Consider the following 22,211-nt stretch of genomic DNA (forward strand, 5'->3'; position numbering starts at 1 on the left):
TGGGAGGGAGTTCCAAAGGATAAGTGCCACTGCCCCAAATGCCCATTTCTGGCATTGTGTGGAACGAAACTCCTGATAAGGTGTTATCTGCAGGATGCCCTCTCACGAAGAATACAATGATTTGATTGGGTATTTAGGAGATGAGACAGTCTTTAGTTTGTTTGTTTGTTTAATTTATATCCCACTCGTCCTCCCAGTAGGAGCCCAGGGTGGCAAACAGAACAACTAAAAACACTCTAAAATCTATTAAAACAAAACATCTTTAAAAACATGTTAAAACATCTTTAAAACTTTAAAAACATCTTAAAAAGTAATTCCTACACAGGTGCTGACTGGGATAAGGTCTCTACTTAAAAGGCTTATTGAAAGAGGAAGGTCTTCAGTAGGCACCAAAACGGTAACAGAGGTGGCGCCTGTCTAATATTTATGGGGAGAGTGTTACCAAAGAGTAGGTGCTAGAACACTAAAGGTTCACTTCCTATGTTGTGCGGAATGGATCTCCTGGTAAGATGGTATCTGCAGGAGGCCCTCATCTGCAGGGCATAGTGATCAGCTGGGTATATAAGGGGTAAGACGATCTTTCAAGTACCTTGGTTCCAAGCTAGGTAGGGCTTTGTACACCAAATCCAGAACCTTGAACTTGGCCCGGTACTTTAGGTATCCTTTTAGAAGCAACTTTGTGGTGGTGTTGGCGGCAAAGAAATCATACCACTCAGCCACCATTGCATCTGCATAGAGTTATCCAGTGGAGGTTTTGCAGGTGGTCGAGGGCTTGTTAACATCTTGGTCCATGAGATGGTAATAATCACTCTGCCCTTCTGTGACCAATTTGCACAACAGATAAAACTTGTTTATATCCATGCCAACTGTGACTGCCACGAGTAGTAGAGGTCCAAATGATATTACTTTGGCACTTGCTTGTCCTGTTGTAATGGATACTTTTTGTTTTGTGCGGCCTAATAGTGTGAACCATAAGTGAGACCATGGTGTGCTCAGCCCTTGCCTTTCCTGGTATATAAAAGCTTATAAAACCTGCCAGAGGGGGGCTGGCTGAGTGGATAAGGGGAATGTGTCTCTGCTAGATCATTTCAGTTCCTCCCCCTACCAGTAGAAACTGGGGACTGCATGTGGTCTTCCTCCATCTTGTCCGCTATTTAACAGCTGCATGAAAACACTGGAAGAGATTGTCTGGAATTTGGATGTTCAATGCGACCGATATGCAAATGACACCCAGCTCTATTTTTCCTTTCCGTCTAAATTTGAGGAAGTTGTTCAAGGCTGAAAAAATGAAACTTAATCCAGACAAGGTACTCCTTGTCAGTAGAATGTTGGATAAGGGAACAGGGATTCAGTCTGTCTTTGATGAGGTTCATAGTTTGGGTAGATTCCTGGATCCAGCCATGAACCTGATGCCCGGATCTCTGCAGTGGCCAGTACAGGAATACCCCGCATTAACGTACGCAATGGGTCCAGAGCGAATACGTAAACCAAAAATGTACTTAATGTACATTTTTTCACTTGCGCCGCCACTGTGCCACCTCTCCTTCATGTGGAGCCTCAAAGCCCCGCGCTAAAGCCTCTGCTGCTGCGCCACCACGCCTCTCAGCTGATCGCAATCGCGCGGTTGCGTCTCTTTCCACCACCCCCCACGCACCAAAAGAACAGGCCACAACCAAAGGTTAAGTGTCCGTTCTTGCGAAGCGAGCGTACGTAAACGGGAATGGTGCTGCTGTAAGTATGTCCAAACTCGTGAGTGTCCTTAAAGTGAAGGTCCGTATAGCGGGGTATTCCTGTAGTGCTTTTTCACAGCTGAGGCTAGTGCACCAACTGCACTACCTCCTGTAGTTGTCAGAATTGGCCATGTTGGCACTTGCCTTAGTTACAACTTGTTGAACTACTTTACACTGGATTGTTTCTGAAGAGTGTTCAGAAACGTCAGCTGCTTCAGCGGTCAGGCTGCTGCCTGGGGCTGGTTTTAGGGAACATGCGATTCCCACGTGAATTGACTGATGGTATCAATTCAATTAATTTAGAAAAAACCCTGTTACCTGTTTCTGAATGGGAAATGTCACCTCTCCCTAAGCAACAAGAAACTCCTTGCAGGTAGGAAAATACCTTGCAGATCCAGGTATAGATGTGATCTTCTGTATCCTCCATTCTTAAAGTCATGAGATCAGTTGTCCAGGTGTTAAATTGCATTTTCTATCTGTTTCTTGTATGAACACATACCTTCACTAAAAGAATGGAAAAACCTACTCTGTTATCCTTGTGCTTTTTCTACCTTTAAACAGAACCAAATCCTCCTATAGATGAGGTCATCAGTACACCAGGTGTAGTGCCCAGGTTTGTAGAGTTCCTCAAACGGAAAGAAAACTGCACTTTACAGGTATGTACCATTCCTCAGTTTGTAGAATGGACTTTGGTAGTTAAAGTAAATGAGAGGTGGGACTGGCTCAATTAAAGACCTGTGGGCTCTTGCAGTGAACTTTTGTCTATCTGGAGGACTCATCAGGTTTAGCCTTCAGACTTAGCTAGAATATATCCTTCATGAAATCCCACCAAGACCGGGGAAGATGCTCTGTTGGGAGTGCCAGTCTTTTCTTTTTTTAAAAAAGAATATTTTTTATTTAAGGTTTTATCATTTTAGAAAAACCAAGAAAAATACAGTACCACACACAGAGACACAATTAAATTATACAGGGGAATATAACACCAAATAAGCAGTCAAAGAAAGACTCATGGAATACAGCTGTGCTAACATTTCCAATGAAAAAGGGGCTTATTGGAAAACAAATTGTACATCTTTGCCAGTGTTTCATCACACAAATCAATACAAGGATCAGGTGAAAATCAGAAGTCTCATAAACTGATAACACAGCACTGCAAAGTAGAGAGATGCAAATTATCCTTCCAGAAGGAGGTGTGAGTTGTTGGGAGGGGCAGCCATGTTCCTTACCTGCTATAAACTGTATGAAGCAGAACCACTGCCCATAACATGTGTCCTTGGTGGGATCATTCCTTCTCCTTCATTGCTTAGTTCATTTTTCCATGAGTGCTGTAGTCCAAATGTGGGTGTACTGCTCCTCGGCCAGGTTACTATTAATTTGTTTCCAGTTTTGCACAATTACTGTACAAGCTGCTGCAAAGAGAGAAATGAATAAATCTTTAAAGAGCACAGTGGTGTCGTTGTCAGGGACGACTGATAAGAGGGCTGTGATGTTCCACACTTTTAGGTTGAAGTGTTGTATGAGTTTGTATTATATACGGTGAGTTAAAATATTAGAATGAATAAGCTAAGTGATGAGTAATGGGAGGGGAGAATGAGTGAGATACAATATTGGTGTAGGCTGGCTTGTGATTGGTTGAGTGTCTGAGGGTTGATTGTTTATTTTGGAGTGCTTGTCAGTTGACAGGGAATTGACGTGGAAGAGATGGGGCGTAGACTTGAGAGGGATAGAGTTGGAAGGGTGGTTAGTAGTGGGTAGTGAAGCAGGGTTGTACTTAGCGAATGTGCTTTGTATGAACTGAAGAACAACAACCTGTAACCTCACGCTTAAGAAGCGGGGTTAAAAAGTATTCTTGTTTCATTCATAACTTCTGTTAAATAAATCTGTATTTAAATCACACCTTGCTCTTGGCCAGCTAGCGCAAAGAGTACAAGTGATGGCAAAACATAAAGGGTGGAAATGGTATCAAATGGTGGCAGTGGAGTTTACCCTAGAGAGTAACTGTAACAGGTTCCAGGGGATCAATCCAGGGCTGTGATCTTTTCGAGATACAGTAGGGCCCCACTTATACGGCAGGTTACGTTCCAGGCCCCCGCCGAAAAGTGAAAACTGCCGGAAAGTGGGGCCCTACTGTATTCCAGCTGCCGCACCCCAGCTGACAGCTATCAGTGGGAGTGTGGGGAGCTGTGATGTTCCTATATATTAGTGTATATATGGTAAGTGCTGGTTGTTTAGAGTATACATGGTAAGTAGTGAAAGAGGAGGGGGAGTGAATGGGCAATAGAATGCTTGATGATTGGCTGAATGTTTAAAATGGCTGACAGTATAAATGAAAGGATGACAGGTAAATCTGGGTGAATGTGAGGTGGTGAATTGTGGAATCTGGGGGGAGAAGAGAAAGAGTGGATTGCTTGGTGGGGTTTAGAGAGTTGTTTACCAGGAGGGAGGTGGAGTTCGGATTAGTATTGAGTAAAACCATATGCTTATGTGCCTTAAGAAGAAATCTTGTTAATCTTGTTAGCTTTGTTATCTGTAATAAATACTTAATTTGGTTTACCAAAGGCCTGATCCTTGGCTGGGGTTTCACAGACCAGAAGGGAGGGTAAGGTAATGACCAAGGCTGAAGGGGAACTGTAACAAATGGTGGCAGCGGTGAAGAGAATAACAATACCAGTATTCAGAGTCTCTGGGAATACTAGTATTGGGACGTTACTGGTGGTTGCCTAGCAGGGGGATCTGTTGAGATCTGTGCTAGGGCGGATAGGTAAACCATAAGAGAGTGCGGTCCGGACTGGTGGAGTCCCTGGTGGTGCCTAGTGACAGGCAGTAGCCACGCGCAGGTAGGAACCTGACAGGGAGAGCCAGGGAAGGAAGTGTCACAGGAGCTCCCCCAAACACCGTATTAGCGGGGTGCCAAAAAGCAGGGCCCTACTGTATAGAGATACACAGAGGGGTTGACTGTATACCTGGACATTTGTTAGCAAAGGTTGAGAAGGAATAAGGCAGAGTCCCTAATGGCAGCATTGCAGTAGAGTGTGTGACTGATAAAACATGTCTGTCTCTGCTAAAAGCAGAGTGATGGCAGGTAGGAGCACAAGATGAGCCTTAAGAGAGTTCGGAGTCCGATCCTGTCCAGTGATAAGTTTCATAAAATACTGTAGACCAAACTTCTTTAATAACTGGGCATATCCTCTACATGTGATAAAATGTACCTAGGAGGACCAGTCTTAATTACTTATTTCTTTGCCTTAGTAACATAGAAAGCTGCCTTGACTGAGTCAGACTCAGTGGTCTATCTAGCTCAGCATTGTCTACACTGACTGGCAGCAGCTCTCCAGGTTTCAGACAGGGAGTCACTCCCAGCCCTACCTGGAGATGCCAGTGGGGATTGAACCAGGGACCTGCTGCAGATGCTCTGCCACTGAGCAACAGTCCTTGTCCTTGCAGTAGCCTGTTCTAAAAAAAACCCCAATAACAATCTTGTACGTTTCTGACACCTCTCCTGGCTGTTCTTTTTTGTGTGATGTTGCAACATCACTCCCTGTTACTAGTAAAGTGGGATGTCTGCATATGCACATCACTGGGGCTTAGAAAGGATAGAGATGATCAACCTACTTCCTCCCCTGTCCATTCCTTTGGTCTTTCCAAGGATTGTAAAATAATACTAATACTAATAATTAATCATTGGTATCTCTCCCCCCTCCACAATTCATAGGCAATTATCCATATTCTATTATTATCCTTATCTTTATTTATACCCCACCATTTTTCCAAAACTGGAACTCATGGCGGCTTCCCGATAAAAAATACATATAATTAAAAACATACAAAGTCTACATTAAAATAAGATTAAACTATTTCCAATATTAAAACCATACACACATATAACTAAAAAAGTTCAAACTAGTTTAAAAATGATATAATAGACATTAGCAATGCAGCACCCTTCACGCCCTATCCTTAGCCTTCAATTCCAAAGGAATAGGAAGGTCTTTGCTTGTTGGCGGAAGGACTGCAAAGAGGGGGTCTGTCAGCTCTACACTGCCTCAGCAGTGTCAGGGGGGGCTGGAAATTCCTGGGTCTTTGGCAGGGAAGGAAAGTCCTTAGCCAGCAGTCGGGTTGTAAATCAGCCAGGCCTATCCGAAGCATACTTGCCGAGTCAGAAGTCCAGAAGTGAGGTCAGTGGAGGTCCGGGATCAATTGCCAAGGAGGTCAGTCAAAGAGATGCTGCAGGAAAACTAGGTCTACATAAAGCCACGCCTGACGTTGCAGTCAACAACAAGCTGCAGCCAAGGTGTGCCTTATAAAGAGCAGGATGGACAGCAGGTGTGAGCCCTCAGCGTTTGGGCCTTAAGGAGACAGGCCTGCCTCTCTTCTGCCTGACCTTCTGCTGTCTGCGTTCTGCAGGTGAGGAGGGAGTATCCTGTTCACTGTCTGTGTCTGGCTGCAGGGCCTCTGCTGTCCCTGGGGTGCTCTGCAGCTGAGGGGCAGAAGGAGCTGGATTCTCAGGAGGCTCCTCCGTGTCTCCTGCTGCTCCTGGGTCTGCTGCTGTTACTCCCGAGTCGTCCTCATCTGAGGAGTCCTCTGACGGGGCCATGACAGGGTCATTCTTACCTCCCTAGGAAGGGAATTCCAAAGCCTAGGGGCAGCCACCGAGAAGGCCCTCTCACACGTCCCCACTAGTCGTACTTGAGAAGATGTGGGTATTGAGAGAAGGGCCTCTCCTGAGGATCTCAGGGCCCAGGCAGGCTCATACAGGGAGATATGGTCTGATAAATAGGCCTAATCTTAACTTCTAAACTGCAATTAAGTATACACTGACTGGGGAATAAGCCCAAATGAATTCAGTAGGGCTTCCTGCTGCATAAACATTCATAGGATAAGGCTGAAAATGTCTAACTTAGCAGTAACATAATACTTGAAGAGAGTTTCAAGTGCATGATCTTGTTGCAGTTCGTGGAACAGCTTTCTCCAGCCTGGTGCCCTCTGTATGTTCTGGACTACAGCTCTCATCAGCACAACTGTGCAGGCTGGGGCTGATGGGATTTATAGTCTAAAACAGCTGGAGGGCACCAGGTTGGAGAAGGCTACCTTAGAACAACCATGTAAGGTATGTCACCATTATTATCTCCACAAGAGTGACCTTGAACAAAATGTTGCTCTGTGTTCCCACCCCCTAAGAGAGTGCTCCCCTCCTCCTTACTGCCATTCTGTTTCTCAAAGCGTTGCTCGCTGTATACATAATTGTTAGGCTCATACAGAAGCCCCTATCTGCACAAAAACATATTTTTCTCTACCGGGAGAACTCCCTAAATATGTAGAAGCCCCTATCTTATTTTTGAATGCCCTGATAGCAAACTCAGATGTTTGAGTACTTATTAGAAGGAACAAAACATTACAACCCATCTGTAATACTTAATAGGGGTGTTCCTATTTAGAGTTCCAGCTATGCCTTCCTTCAGGATACGATAGGCTGTAAGAGATTCAAGCAGGTCAACTCACTCTCCCAACTCTCGGTTTGTGGACACTCCTGAAGCTCCTGCACGCCATTGAGCATTCCGAGTCCTCACTGGGCTGTTGTTGTTTTTTGCAGGGCAGGGGGAGGGATACTTCCTTTGGGCTCCAGTTGGAGTCGGCTACTAGAGGGAACAAGTATGATTTGCAGCTTCTGCGCAGGGACCTATTCCCTCCAAGCCACTGCAATTAGTAGTCTGTGGCTACTAAACATGCTTACCCCTCACTGGGCTGTTGTGGAGTGGTTTGTCCCCTTAGGTTTGTGGTTTGTGTTTTTAAAAAGAGTTTATTGTACTTCTGCAAACTTCCAGATTTCCCCAAGCATGCTCATACTTCCCTCTTGTTTCTTGGCCCATTTCTGTGGGCACTAGCTGATCTGAGTTCACAGTTAGAGGGAGTGGTGATGATAATACAAGTGGCTGAGAGAGACTTGCCCTAAGTTTAGCTTGTGAGTTTATGAAAAAGGCAAGGTTCAAATCCCAGATTTTTAGGTCTATCTCTTAGCCATCATATTACATCAACCTGAGTTGCCCTTATAAAGTGTACCAAGCAAAAGTAAATTTGTCAGGGTTACTTGTTGTGTTCCTTTGTATTTAGCAATGCTTTTAAAAGAGGGCTATTTTTAATGTTGAAGCATTGTGGGATATGATCTCTTCAAATTATATCTCAACAAACTTCTTCAGTTTGAAATACCAAGAAAAAATTAGATTTGCATTAGACTCTGTTATTATCTATATACTCCTCCTGTTACAGGCAGTTTTTAATTAATACTAATTGCAGCTTACCTGCTTTTGTCTGATATGTGATTTTATTTCCAGGATTGGGCATCCTATAGAAAGTAGATGAGCAGAGGGGGAGGAAAGATGCTTAATGCGTCTGCTAGATGGCTTAGCTTGTTGCCATTTCTGACCACCCAGTGCATGACCCTGCAGCTACCCCAAGTTAGTGTAGACTTTGTTTCAACATCATGTCTTAGGCAAACAGTTAATGACAAATGGCTTCCTCTGTCTCCTGTTCCAGTTTGAAGCTGCCTGGGTGTTGACTAACATTGCCTCCGGAAATTCCCTTCAGACTCGGATTGTGATCCAAGCAGGAGCTGTTCCTATTTTCATAGAGCTACTCAGCTCAGAATTTGAAGATGTGCAAGAACAGGTTAGTGTCTGAATAGGCAAAATAGTATGGAGACTGTAGTCCAGAGAAAATGAAACCTCTTGTCAGCAGGGGGAAGTGGAAAGAGGAGAAAGTGTGGGTTATTGCCATGCTTCCCGTTCTGTGAATAGCACAAGTCTTTGGGTTTCCTCCTGTTGCTACAGTTTCAAGCCAGTTAGCCTGGGTCCAGCTGCTGATTCTCATCTGTTCTTAAAAGATGGTAAACAAATGCCTACACCAGAGATAAGGAATCTCTTGCCCATGGACCTAATCCAGCCAACTGGGATGGATTCTTTTAATCATCGTCTCAGCATGCTGGGTGTGGAGATATAAACCTTCCCACCGCATGCACTGCAATCAGGAAGAAAATTGCTTCCCACTCTTCAGCTGATCTGTATTAGTGCGATAATCTTCCTGATCATAGTGCAGCAGAAGGGTATGTTTGAACCTGTCTGCCTAGCACAGTCTGTTGGGGGAATGAAAATCAGCCCTCCTGGATCCTCAACTGATCGGCACACATCAGAAGAGGAGCGGAGAGGGCCTTATGTTCATCATCCCCTGTGCAACATGCTGGACAAGAAATTTAAGCATCCCTGCCCAGCATTGCATGATGGGGATGAAAGTAACACCCCAACTCTTAGCTGATCTGCATGGATCAAATTAGGGGAGAGCTGAGAAGGGGGCAGAGTGTGTTCGTGTTGTATGTTTCTGGGTATAATAATGGCTGGTCATTAGGGGGGTGTGCATGATTGTGCATGTCTAGTCCTGCCCACTTCTGGTTCTGTCCCCGCCCACTGCTAGAATGTGGTTCCCAAGACTTTCCAGCCCGGTAATCCAGCCCTTGGGCTGAAAACTGTGTACATCATTGTAGAGAAACACTGGGACTCAAGAATTCTTTCCTGGACGTGGTGGGAACCAGACTGGAGAAGACATGAGCTCCAGTATGTGTTTTTGATGTTGCATGTCGGCAGTGCTGCCTGGAAAGTGCCTTTCACTGCCGGCCCATCCCATGTTATCTGTGCACTGGCAACATTGTGTATGGATTACTGCTGTATGCTGTACTTGGGGCTGATTTGAAGATTATTTGGAAAGTACAATTAGTACACAATATGAAACGGTGATTATTAACTGGGACTGGATGTAGGGAACACACCTTGCCAGTTTTTCTACGGTTATTCTGACTCTCAGTCCATTTCTAGGCACAATTCACAGTGCTAATTTTGACCTAAGTAGCTTGAGACCAGGAGCAGGCCCATACCATACCTTTAGAGCACATTTGATGCACATTTGAAGCATGTGACTTTCCTCAAACTATGGTTTTCTTCTTGCAGAGTTACAAAAATTTCCAGCACCCTTAACAAACTACAGTCCCTATGATTCTTTTGGGGACTTGCGTGCTTTAAAGAGAGCCAGTGTGGTGTAGTGGTTAAGGTGTTGGACTATGACTTGGGAGACCAGGGTTCGAATCTCCACACAGCCATGAAGCGCACTGGGTGACCTCGGGCCAGTCACTGCCTCTCAGCCTCATGAAAACCCTATTCATAGGGTCGCCATAAGTCGGAATCGACTTGAAGGCAGTACACCCCCCCCACGTGCTTTAAATGTGCATCGTGTATGTTTTAAATGTATGGTGTGGACCTGCCCCAGGTTACTTGAGGGACAACTTGTTTGGCATGAACATGGGTATCAGGTCAGATCAGTCTTTGAGGCTCTGCACTGGGTCCTCCCATCCTGTGAGATGAGACAGAGCTTTTTTTCTGTTGTGGTGCCCCATCCCTAGGATCCCTTCATCTTTTATTCCTCTGCAAAGTGAAGGCCACCTTATTTGCCCAGACTCTTTATCCTGAGTATTTGAATTTATTGATCACCTAGCATTTTATCTTATTATGTCTTGTTTATTGTGATTTTTATGAGTCATGTCTTTTAAATTGTGATTTTATTGTAAACCACTATCAGAGCATTACTGGTGTTATACAATTCTTGGTGTTGGTATACTGAGGACAAGAAAGGGCTGCGCTCTGAGAGGTTGATTTAACACTATCACATTTTCTTTCTCAGGCTGTTTGGGCTCTTGGCAATATTGCAGGGGACAGTACTATGTGCAGAGATTATGTGCTGGACTGCAACATCTTACCCCCTCTATTGCAGTAAGTCTTAATACATGGTGTTCAGTTTATTTGCAAGAGCAGCATAGATGATTACTCTGCTTGCCCTCAAAGCCCAATAGAATAAGCCAGGTAGGGGTGTGTGTGTGGCATGCACATGCAAAATGAGCAGTGCTGTATAAGAACTGAAGAATTTGGTCCAATGTGCAAGTTAATAAACATGCTTGTCATTGTCTGGCTGTACCTAGCTAGCTTAATTGATGTTTATTGTTTTAATTTTGTCTGTTGTGTAGAATATATAGAGAGGAGAAAATATTTCATCATTTGCTACCTCTGCTAACAATAAATAACCTTTGCCTGGAATTTCTAACTCCACTTACCTGGGAGTAAGCCTTATTGAACTCAGAAGGACTTACTTCTGAGTAGACATGGTTAAGATTGTATGGTAAACTGTGCAAATAGGGGGTGTCACTATATTTGAATCTCCTCCTTCCCTGGCCTCCATATCTTCTTTCGTTACAAGCAGGTTTTACTGTTTCCTCCCACGTCATTCTGTGAAAACATGAGATTTGCACCAGAATTTCTTGGGAATCAAAAAGAAATTTGGGAGTTTAACCGATTCTTGCAAGCATGGTTTCATGTTAGAAAAGAGAGAGAGAGTAGTTTGTGTACATTGTGCTCTTCATCTTGTAAGTGTTCTGTTGCAAGACATTTTGTTGTATTTTCAGATTGCTTTCCAAACAGAATCGTCTTACCATGACTCGGAATGCTGTGTGGGCACTCTCTAACCTTTGCAGAGGAAAGAATCCTCCTCCAGATTTTGTTAAGGTAAAAAATAAAGTTTGAAAAGAGTATTCTTCTGTGGATAAGAAAAAGGAGTTTGTAACATTTCTTTTTTTTAGCAGGTGGCTTAAGCACCTGAAGGCTTCTAAGAAAATTAAGTTATCATTTCCAAGAACAAAAAAAAAGCACAAAACGATGTAGTTGGCTATGCTGTACACTTCCAGATTTTTGGGGGAGGTGGTAGCCGTAGTGCTACATGAAGAATTGCAATAGCCTTTCCACCCTGCTGGGAAGTATTAATACGTTTCCTACACATAGATTCTTATGTGTTCTGACCACATGTAGTTGGGTGGATTGGCAAGGGAATGATACAATTCACAAGAATACCCATTTTTCCAAAGCATTTTTCCCAATTGTTCTTTCAATCAGTTAATTTGTGTTACACCATTTATTTAAACACAATTGCCAGCTGCTGTAATGACTTGTATAAATGTTTTAAACTTTGTTAGGCATGTTTTAATTGTGGGGGGAAGTTGCTAAAATGATGGGGGACCAGAAAAGCAGCAGGTTTTTTAATTAGCACTATAATGCTCTTTCATTTAAGTGCTATTGCTTGAATATTTTTAAAAATATAACTAGAAAAGTGTTTTAGCGCCCATTAAAATATTGATTTAAAAATGAAGCTGGTGATAAAATTGCACCCACTAGAAAAGTAATAATGAAGGTGGGCCAGATGGTGGTAGTTTCATCTACTCCTTACTTTGCTGCACATATCAAAACCATACCTCTTAAAAGATGGAAGTATAGAACTAAGTGTGTCTTGTGTTGCTCTTCAGTTCTTTTCCAAAATAATGGATTTTACGTGGTCTTGAGAAATTACAGAAGCATGTGAAACCACAAGAGAGACTGCCTATTGAATGACACTGACATATAGATACTCCATTAAAAGTATGTGAAATGTATTCTTGCTCACCTGGGAGTTCTGAAACAAACTCTCTACTTCTCTTAGTCATTAGGTGATTATTGATCAATTTGTGTTCACTTGGGATATTCTGGAGGGAAAAAATGGTTTCACTTTGTGGATTTAGTCCAATTGCTGTAAAGGAGTGCTCTCTCTTAGTACTTAAGAATTGATTCTTTGGGTCCTTTATGATGAGAAACCCTGCTCACAGTAGCTACTGGGCCATATTCAACTAACTTGTTGTGCTACCTGAAGCCAGTTCGAGGATGCCTGCTAGTATAATGGAACCTCCCTCATCTCCCCCCTGCGTGCCTGTCCCAAATCTGCTCAGGAGGGTTGGGAGAACCTCCTGAACAGTGTGCAGGGAGAGGAGAGGGGAGATCATTCCATCTGGCAAGCAGAAATGCTTGCACTGACGAAACAAATCTCCTTAGCACTACATTGTATACAACCCACTGTAATAAAAGGCTTGCTTATTCCATTGATTTTTCACTTCTCTCCTTCCTTTATAGGTGTCACCCTGTCTGAGTGTGCTCTCATGGCTGCTGTTTGTCAATGACACCGATGTTCTAGCAGATGCATGTTGGGCACTCTCATACTTGTCTGATGGACCCAATGATAAAATCCAGGCTGTGATTGATGCAGGAGTATGTAGGAGACTTGTGGAACTGCTCATGTAAGGACTTTAGATCAAGCAAATGTATTAAATGTTGTCGTTTCCTTGCTCTGATGTAAGATTGGCCTTACTTTTTATTTCTCACTTAAATGGCAGGAGTAACTACATTATTCTGGGCTCAAAGCCACATTTTTGAACACCATTGTAGTGAGGGTGGTTATGCCCATATTTTTGGTTCCGTGTGCATGGAATGCTAGAATTATTTTTACTGAAGGAATATTTTGTGTGGATTCTTTAAAGGAAAAATGGAGTGGTGTCACATATTTTATTTTGCCATTTTAGTTTGCAATCAGATTAAATAAAACTAGGGATGAGCAACATCCTGTAAGCTCTCCTTCTGAGGTCTGGGAGTGTGTACCCTATAGTAAATTTTGGACACCCTGATCATAGCTCTTAGAGACTGTAATCTACAATATGACATACAATAGGGTCCATCCAAATGCTTCATTTGGGACAAGGCACTGTCAAGTATGGTGCTTCTATGCCAATTATAGGCAGTATGTATAGAAATAAATAAGAAATTGGGAGTGTGTCCACAATAAGCTTTGGTCCATCATAGATCATATAGAGACACTATTCTGGAGGAACCCCCCAAAAAGACCAGGCCTGCAAAATTCTGACTCCTACAATAAACCTAGGTAGTCTGAAAGTTCAACCCCACTCATGAGGTCCTGACACACGGCCTGTAATAAAGAGGGCCGTTATGCAGCACCTTGGTATCTTTATCCCCCAGTACTGCAGGCCATCTTATTCACAATCAAATCTTCATCCTAAAAGGCATGTGACTTCACTACTACTAGTAGTAGACTGGATGCTCGTCTACCATATATTAAGATCTATGGGTGTGGTGAGCAGTGCCAGAATGAGACTTATGTACACATGTCAGATGCATTAGAGGTTATGAAAGTGACTAGTGAAGCTACTGTTTATTTAGTTAAAATATTTCTATACCATCCTGTCCTATGTGCGCACACGCACACACACACACTGATAATCTGCAGTTATAATGTAGCTTTTCGAAAGTATGTAACAATTATATTCTCTATTTACCCGCAACATTTACATTTTGTGATCCTCCAAACCTACAGTTAAACAGATTAAAAGAGTTCCACAAATAAAAATACCATGACTAATGCCTTAACATCAACATACACGACTGGATTTTTAATTTTTATGCAAATCAGAAAAAAATGTGAATTACAGCATTTTGATGCAACTGTTACACCATCATAGCAAAGCAACTTACGTATTTCATCTTTTGAAAGCTTTGTCTGGAATATCATATTGTGTAAATAAATAAAATGTAAAAACTTGTTCAAAAATCTTAAGGAGGCCCTACTTGGCCTCCTTAAACTGAAACAGAAACGTGCATGTGTTTTGCATACGTTTTATGTACGCACCAATTCTGTAGAATGGGTCACCAACCTGTTCCTCATGGTGCCTGTGAAGGCCTTCAATGATGCGCCCCAGCAGGTACTCCAGAATCTGAACTTTCATTTTTTTTAAAAAAAGTAAGTCTCCTCCTAGAAGGAAAGTTATGGGGCAAAATGTGCAGGTACCATTCTAAGCAATTTGTGTGAATGAGCCAGCCTGGCTGTTTCAGCCTTTCAGTGTTATGAGTGAAGTCAGAGCCATGAATGTTAAGTGAGCTGTTTGGACACCAGGCAATAGGAATCCCTCAGGTCCTCAAAAGCTGCTGTTTGGCCCTCCCTTTTAGTTTTAGTACACTTTTCCTGCTTCTGTCTTTTCTTTCTTTGTCCCTGGAATCTCTGTAGTTTTGCCTTCCTCTTCCCCTCACAACAAGGATGTGATCAGGTAGTGCCTAGAAATTATTTTATTCAAATACACAGTAAATGTGGGTAAATGTTAAAAGAATCCCCCTCCTCCCAAAAGGAAAATGTGAAAACTTGCAAAGAGGCTTAGGCATGTCTCCTGCTTTGCAAGGACCAAAGACTAGGGATTCATTAAGAATTCACTGTATAGTTAACTTACAGTACAATGGTATACCTGTCTTCTCAGCAATATGTCTCTATGTTTAATGGGGCTTACTTCCAGGTAAGTGGGTATAGGATGGCAGAGTGGGCTTTGATTTATTTATTTAATTTGTATCACGCCCTTCCTCCCAGCAGGAGCCCAGGGCGGCAAACAAGGCACTAAAAACACTTTAAGACATCATAAAAACAAATCTTAAAATACATTAAGACAAAACAGCATTAAAACATTTTTTAAAAAACTTTTTAAAAGGGTTAAAAACATTATTAAAAAACATATTAAGCAATTCTGACACAGACACAGACTGGGATAGCTCTCAACTTAAAAGGCTTGTTGAAAAAGAAAAGTCTTCAAAAGGCGCCGAAAAGATAGCAGAGATGGCGCCTGCCTAATATTTATGGGGAGGGAATTCCACAGGGTAGGTGCCGCCACACTAAAGGTCCGTTTCCTATATTGTGCAGAATGAACCTCCTGATAAGATGGTATCTGCAGGAGGCCCTCACCTGCAGAGTGCAGTGATCAACTGGATATTTAGGGGTGGCATTGGGGAAAAATGGGGGGGGGTTGTGCCTTTAATAACTGTATGCCAGCCAGAAATTCAACAGGTCAAGACTTTTCTACTATAGAAATACAGTTATGAGGAAAGCTTCACCATGGCTGCTGTCTTAATTTTGGTTATGCCATATTCCTATAGCAGCCATTTTGTGACTGGTGCACCCAGCACTCAAAATTTGAAATATGCTCTCTGGGCCAAAAGGTTTGGTGCTCCCTGCTGTATAAAATAAAAAGATTCTAATTATGTAGTATATGGGATATGACCTTTTTGAAATGTCCTACTTGGCTATTCCCTGTGACATTTATGCCATTGTTTGGTGATCTAATAATCATCTTGTGTATGAAATTGCATGTCAAAAATAATATTCATTGCAGAGAGAGATATCCAACAGCCTCACATTACCCAAATAAACCCCCGTTTCCTCCACTTCTAATTGCTTTGTTCTAGCGAAAAAACTAATCAGTTCATGCTTGGGCTACAAGAGTCCTACATGGGAAGTTTGATTCAAAGCCGTTAACTCGTTCTTGTGTTGTTGTGGCAATGCCATACACAGACTTACATGTATAAATTAAATCAGTGATTTTTCTTTTCTTTCTCTCCAATTTTTTCCCAACAAGATTGCAGTAGTCTACTTTCAGCATTTCATGCGCATGGAACTGAACAACCACCTCCGCTATTAGGCAGCCAGTCTTCTTGGCTTTTTATTGCTCCTCTTTAGGGCGCAAGTGGGCCACCTATTTTCTGTCAGGGGTCGCATTCCCTCAAGGGCAATCTGTCAGGGGCTGTATATCGACTGTGGGTGGGGTTGAAGCCAGTGGTGGGCCGGGCCAGAGCAAAGAGATGGGTGGGGTTATTTTATTTATGTATTTGATTTATATCCCGCCCTTCCTCCCAGTAGGAGCCCAGGGCGGCAAACAAAAGTACTAAAAACATTTTAAAACACCGTAAAAGCAGATTTAAAAGATATTAAAACCAAAGCATCCTTAAAAACATATTGCAACAAAACATATTTAAAAACATATTTTTTAAAAAAAGCTTTAAAAACATTTTTTAAAAAGCTTTACAAACATATTTTTTTAAAAGCTTTTAAAAACATCTTAAAAAGGAATTCAAACACAGACGCAGACTGTTATCCCTTTTCTTTTTCTCCTCTGTCATTGGATGACACTCAGCAAATCTCTCTTTCTCTTTGCCTAGCATAACTCCCAAGATTATTGTGAGAATAATAGGGGTCGGGAGGGACAATATGTACCCTGCCCTGAGCATCTTAGAGGAAGGGTGGGATAAAAGTGTGCTGACTCCTAGAATTCACCCCAGTGGCTGTTAAGTATGATATGGGCCCAAGTGCCGTGCACTCCTTCCCCTATCACTTTCTTTGGACTTCCTTGCCCTTGGGCCAAGAGCAAGTGTTCACAGGTGAATGGTGAGTTATTGAGAATCTGATGCTTCTTATTTTCAATAACTAGCTTCTTTTGATGAAGTTTGATAACTGCTGGTTTGAAGGGCTGTGTTACAACCTGTCAGAAAGACCAAATACTTTGGCTCAGGTTGGTAGTTTCATTTGGCTAAAACCACTTCTGAAAGCCTGCCCCCTTAATTTTGGTTATATGGAGTAAAGGAATCAATGGCTTGGATCCAGAGGTGCCCTTCCACTCATAGAAAAGCTGCTTCTGACTTAGCAGAAGAGTGTTGTACAAGTGAAATGAGCTGAAATTAAAAAAATGTTCTTTCATTTACACAAATCCCTTGCATACCTGTTAGCACAAACTTGTTCACTATTCTCTATTTATATCAGTCCCCTATATGTGTACAAAGCAAGCCCCAATGGCTGTTGTGTATGCTGTTCCCTAAGTGCTATAGAAGAATTCTATAAAAGAGATGACAGGATGACAGATTCATTCATGGAGGAACCATATGATGAAGAACCAGAAATTTTAGAATGTGAGGTGAAAGCTGCTCTTAAAATTCTTGGAAGAAACAAATCACCAGGAATAGATGGCATACCAATAGAGTTGCTACAAGCTACTGAGACTGAATCTGTCCAAATCTGGACAAAAATTTGTCAAGAAATATGGAAAACTAAACAATGGCCCACAGACTGGAAGCGTTCAATATACAACCCACTTCCAAAGAAAGGGGATCCCAGAGAATGCAGTAATTACCGAAATATTGCCTTAACATCCCATGCATGTAAAGTAATGCTCAAGATTCTACAACAAAGGCTCTTACCATATATGGAGCGAGAAATGCCAGACGCCCAAGCTGGATTTAGAAAGGGAAGAGGCACCAGAGATCATATCGCAAACATACGTTGGTTAATGGAACGGAGCAAAGAATTTCAGAAGAAAATCACCCTGTGCTTCATAGATTACAGCAAAGCCTTTGACTGTGTAGATCATGAAAAACTATGGAATGCTTTAAAAGAAATGGGGGTGCCACAGCATCTGATTGTCCTGATGTGCAACCTATACTCTGGACAAGAGGCTACTGTCAGGACAGAATATGGAGAAACCGTTGGTTCCCCATCGGAAAGGGTGTGAGACAGGGTTGTATTTTATCACCTTATTTGTTTAATCTACGCAGAACATATCATACGGAAAGTGGGATTGGACCAAGATGAAGGAGGTGTGAAAATTGGAGGGAGAAACATCAATAATTTAAGATATGCAGACGATACCATACTCTTAGCAGAAACCAGTAATGATTTGAAACGAACGCTGATGAAAGTTAAAGAGGAAAGCACAAAAGCAGGACTACAGCTGAACGTCAAGAAGACTAAAGTAATGACAACAGAAGATTTATGTAACTTTAAAGTTGACAATGAGGACATTGAACTTGTCAAGGATTATCAATATCTCGGCACAGTCATTAACCAAAATGGAGACAATAGTCAAGAAATCAGAAGAAGGCTAGGACCGGGTAGGACAGCTGTGAGAGAACTAGAAAAGGTCCTCAAATGCAAAGATGTATCACTGAACACCAAAGTCAAGATCATTCAGACCATGGTATTCCCGATCTCTGTGTATGGATGTGAAAGTTGGACAGTGAAAAAGGCAGATAAGAGAAAAATCAACTCATTTGAAATGTGCTGGAGGAGAGCTTTGTGCATACCATGGACTGCGAAAAAGACAAATAATTGGGTGTTAGAACAAATTAAACCAGAACTGTCACTAGAAGCTAAAATGATGAAACTGAGGTTATCATACTTTGGACACATAATGAGAAGACATGATTCACTAGAAAAGACAATAATGCTGGGAAAACAGAAGGGAGTAGAAAAAGAGGAAGGCCAAACGAAAGATGGATTGATTCCATAAAGGAAGCCACAAACCTGAACTTACAAGATCTCAACAGGGTGGTTCATGACAGATGCTCTTGGAGGTCGCTGATTCATAGGGTTGCCATAAGTCCTAATCAACTTGAAGGCACATAACAACAACAACAAGTGCTTTGCAGTGGGGAGTTGCATGTTCCACATGTATAGACTTTTAGTTATGTAGTGCCTTCATATATTGTGACATAACTCCAGATACTTTGTTATGCAAAGTCTTTCATTCTTACTTGTGCAACAAGTTCTTAAGGAACATAAATCATTTTATGGTGAAAATGCAGGCTCATATTTTTAACTGTAAGAAAAATACATAAAAATCTCAGGGTAAGATAATAAAACCAAAATTGCAAAAGTTTGCATACATCCAAGAGTTATTTAAAGAAGCAAAAGAATAAATAGAAAACAGCATACTAGCATCAAGGCACATCAATCATATCTGAATAATGATCATGTTGATGTATTTTTCCATATCTTTGTACGTCTTGTAATACTTTCTGAGTAGTGTCTCTTTGTTATATTTGGAGCCTATGGAGCCTGCTCATTCCAGATCAAATTATTGACTATGAAACAGCATTTGAATCTGTTAAGCTGACATGCTTCCCCCCCCCTTTTTTTTTTTTAGGCACAATGACTACAAAGTGGTATCTCCTGCCTTGCGAGCAGTTGGGAACATTGTAACAGGGGATGATATCCAGACCCAGGTATAAACACTGCTCACTGGAATAGAATGTATTGATTCTGATTTTAGCAACTAATTGAACGGAAGCAAATCTCCTTCTTTCAGTCCTCAACACTGAGACATTTGACAGTGTTGAACATGTATTATGGGCTACCCGGTGAAATCAGTTGCGTGAGAAGAATGATTCCTGCTCATGCAATGGAACTTTCCCTCCCTCTCCTTTCCCCTGTGCTCCCCTCTAAGTGTGCTCTGGGGTTCTTCTCTCCCATAGGAGGAGGAGAAGGAGGGAGAGGAAGTTTTGTTGCGCAAACAGAAATCATTTTGCCCATGCAATTATTTTGTTGGAATCAACCCTTTTTTCTAAAGGCGTAAGAAGGCTCACTTTATCCCTTGTGGTTTCATTGCCTTGAAATCCTATATTCAGAAAGCCACGTTGGCCTTATTCCTGGTATTCTTAGCCTGCAGTCTCTCTGAAGTACTCACATCTGTGCTTGCTAGGTCCAGCTCTCTGGGATCCAGCTATATCTTTAGGAGATGCATGGGATTACTTGTGGGATTATGGGATCCTTTAGTATAGTGCTTCTCAGATGTTTGGAAGTGGGATCCAACTATAAGCTAACTCAACTTTTTGAGTCCTGCTTTCCCCCTCTGCAACAGAAAGCACAAGCATATCAGTAGCTAATATTGTGAATAGGTTTATATTTTTCATTTTTAATGTTAATATGGGGGGGTGTATTATATATGGTGGTATTCAACTAACAGGAGAAAAAAGAGGGGGGAGACCCCAAGATGCTGAAAAAAGGGGGATTCTTGAAATGAAAATCCAAATGTTTTATTAAAAAGAAAGCCCAACGCGTTTCGGCCACTCAGTGACTTGGCCTTCATCAGGGAATGAGCAGGTCTAAAAAGTGTATCTTCAACAATTATGTCTGTATAAATGTGCATGGAGTTTCTGCACTAGTTCTGTGCAACTGAATAATGTTAGTATTCAACTAACATCAACACAAGGATTTCTGCTTATGCAACAGAACTTTCCCCTCTCCCTTTTCCTGTGCCCTCACCAAATCTGCTGCAGAGGGTTAGGGGAATCCCTAGAACAGATTTAGGGGAATGCGCAGGGGAAGGAATTCTCATTGCACAAGCAGAAATGCTTATGCTGATGGGACCATGATTTAGTGCTATGTTGGATACAGCCCACAAGTACTATGTGTTTGAATAGAAATTCAGCATAATTCAGGTATATTTGTTTTTAATGTTTTTAGTTACTGTAAACCGCCCAGAGAGCTTCGGCTATGGGGTGGTATACAAATACAATACATAAATAACAAGAAGCCTGTCTCTTGAGGGTGCTGTCAGTGATGGTGTGCCATTGACCTGCTTTGTGGGGGGGGAGGCTCTTTGTGGCACCCACCTAGGAAACGTACTGGGACCCACAGTTGAAGAAGCACTGCTTTAGCATGTTGAAGGCTGTAGGGTATCTATTCATATCCTTATCTACTCTTCACCGTGGTATGTATGTGGTATTTGTAGCAGCTAGACACTATTTGGTGTTGGTCAAGATTCTTCCCGTTAAGGACCTTGGGGTTTTCAAGTCAAGTTCTGAGCACAGGCCCTTTCTCAATATGAGATTGTAAATCTGTCTTTTGAACAGGGCAGTGTCCAACCAGCTAAGATTTTTGTGTGTTAGAGGTGGCTTTCTTCAAATCTCTTGTGGGATGCGTGCCATTATTTGCAAATACAGAAAGATGCTTGAGAAATTGTCTACATGATTTTCACCTGAATCCTTTCATTCTGTAGACCAGTCATATTACATCTAGGTCCTGTTTGTTGATATCCTAGTTTTCAAAAATGAATATGGCTTGATTTGGAGACTGATGGAGAAATTAAAAGTGGCTCACTGTAACCAGGTGTCTTGAGGACCATTTAAGGCAACTCCTGCAAATGAGAGATTCTTATTTAAAATTTGTTTAACATTTTCTTGAGTAGCCAGTTATTTTAATGATTATTTTGGGGATTTTTTGTTTATATATTGCTGTCTACTATTCTGATATTGAATGAGAGCAGTATATTTATAAAATACTTTTATAAATAAGTAAATAGTTATAGAATTGTTGTTTATAACAATTTGCTTAGTTATGGTGCAATCCTCACCATGGCTACTTGGAACTAAGTCCCATTGAATTCAATGGGGCTTACTCCCAGGTATGTGTGGTTAGGATTGCAGCCTTGGTTATAAAATAGTTATAAAAGTTTATGGTGCATTGTTCAAACAACAACAAGAAAAAGGACTACATACCCTCATCTTGATTTATGTGTGCACCTTGGATATAAAACTGGAAGACAGATAATTCAAGTGTCTATTTGAATTCAACCCCAAAACTAACCCAGCCTCAAACTCAAACCTCCAGGAATGTCCACTTAGCCTTCTACTCCGGTGCTCTTAGCATTTTTAAAGCATGAAAGTTCTTCCTAGTGCCCAATTTAAATAGATGAGGTTCTCGTTTGAGCCCGTTCCCTTTTGCCTGATCCCAATCACCTTTAAGAGAAACTTTTTGTATCTAAATATGGTCATCAATGTTTTGCTAAGCAAAATAAGCCAAACTTCTTTGACATATAATTTAAAACTTGAAACATTTTGCTGCTGTGCTTTGGATTCTTCCCAGTTTCTCTGGATTGATCTGTTTGAAGTGACAAATTCATGTATTAAAAACCCCAACATGGTGTTTTTTCCTTTTGCA

At 41.7% G+C, this 22,211-nt stretch overlaps 1 protein-coding gene across 2 annotated transcripts in view; it reads left to right on the top strand.

Annotated features, from left to right (window-relative positions):
- KPNA1 (karyopherin subunit alpha 1) overlaps positions 1-22,211 on the top strand; it is a 43,542-nt gene that overhangs the window by 14,200 nt on the left and 7,131 nt on the right. For both annotated transcript variants that reach the window (XM_061638058.1, XM_061638049.1), the window contains exons 5-10: positions 2,292-2,386; positions 8,262-8,393; positions 10,449-10,537; positions 11,224-11,323; positions 12,752-12,915; positions 19,417-19,495. In XM_061638058.1, the coding sequence (XP_061494042.1) occupies positions 2,292-2,386; positions 8,262-8,393; positions 10,449-10,537; positions 11,224-11,323; positions 12,752-12,915; positions 19,417-19,495 (659 nt within the window). The remainder of the gene's footprint in view (positions 1-2,291; positions 2,387-8,261; positions 8,394-10,448; positions 10,538-11,223; positions 11,324-12,751; positions 12,916-19,416; positions 19,496-22,211) is intronic.

Source organism: Rhineura floridana, chromosome 1 (assembly GCF_030035675.1).
Source record: "Rhineura floridana isolate rRhiFlo1 chromosome 1, rRhiFlo1.hap2, whole genome shotgun sequence".
In the NCBI taxonomy this organism is placed as follows: domain Eukaryota; kingdom Metazoa; phylum Chordata; class Lepidosauria; order Squamata; family Rhineuridae; genus Rhineura; species Rhineura floridana.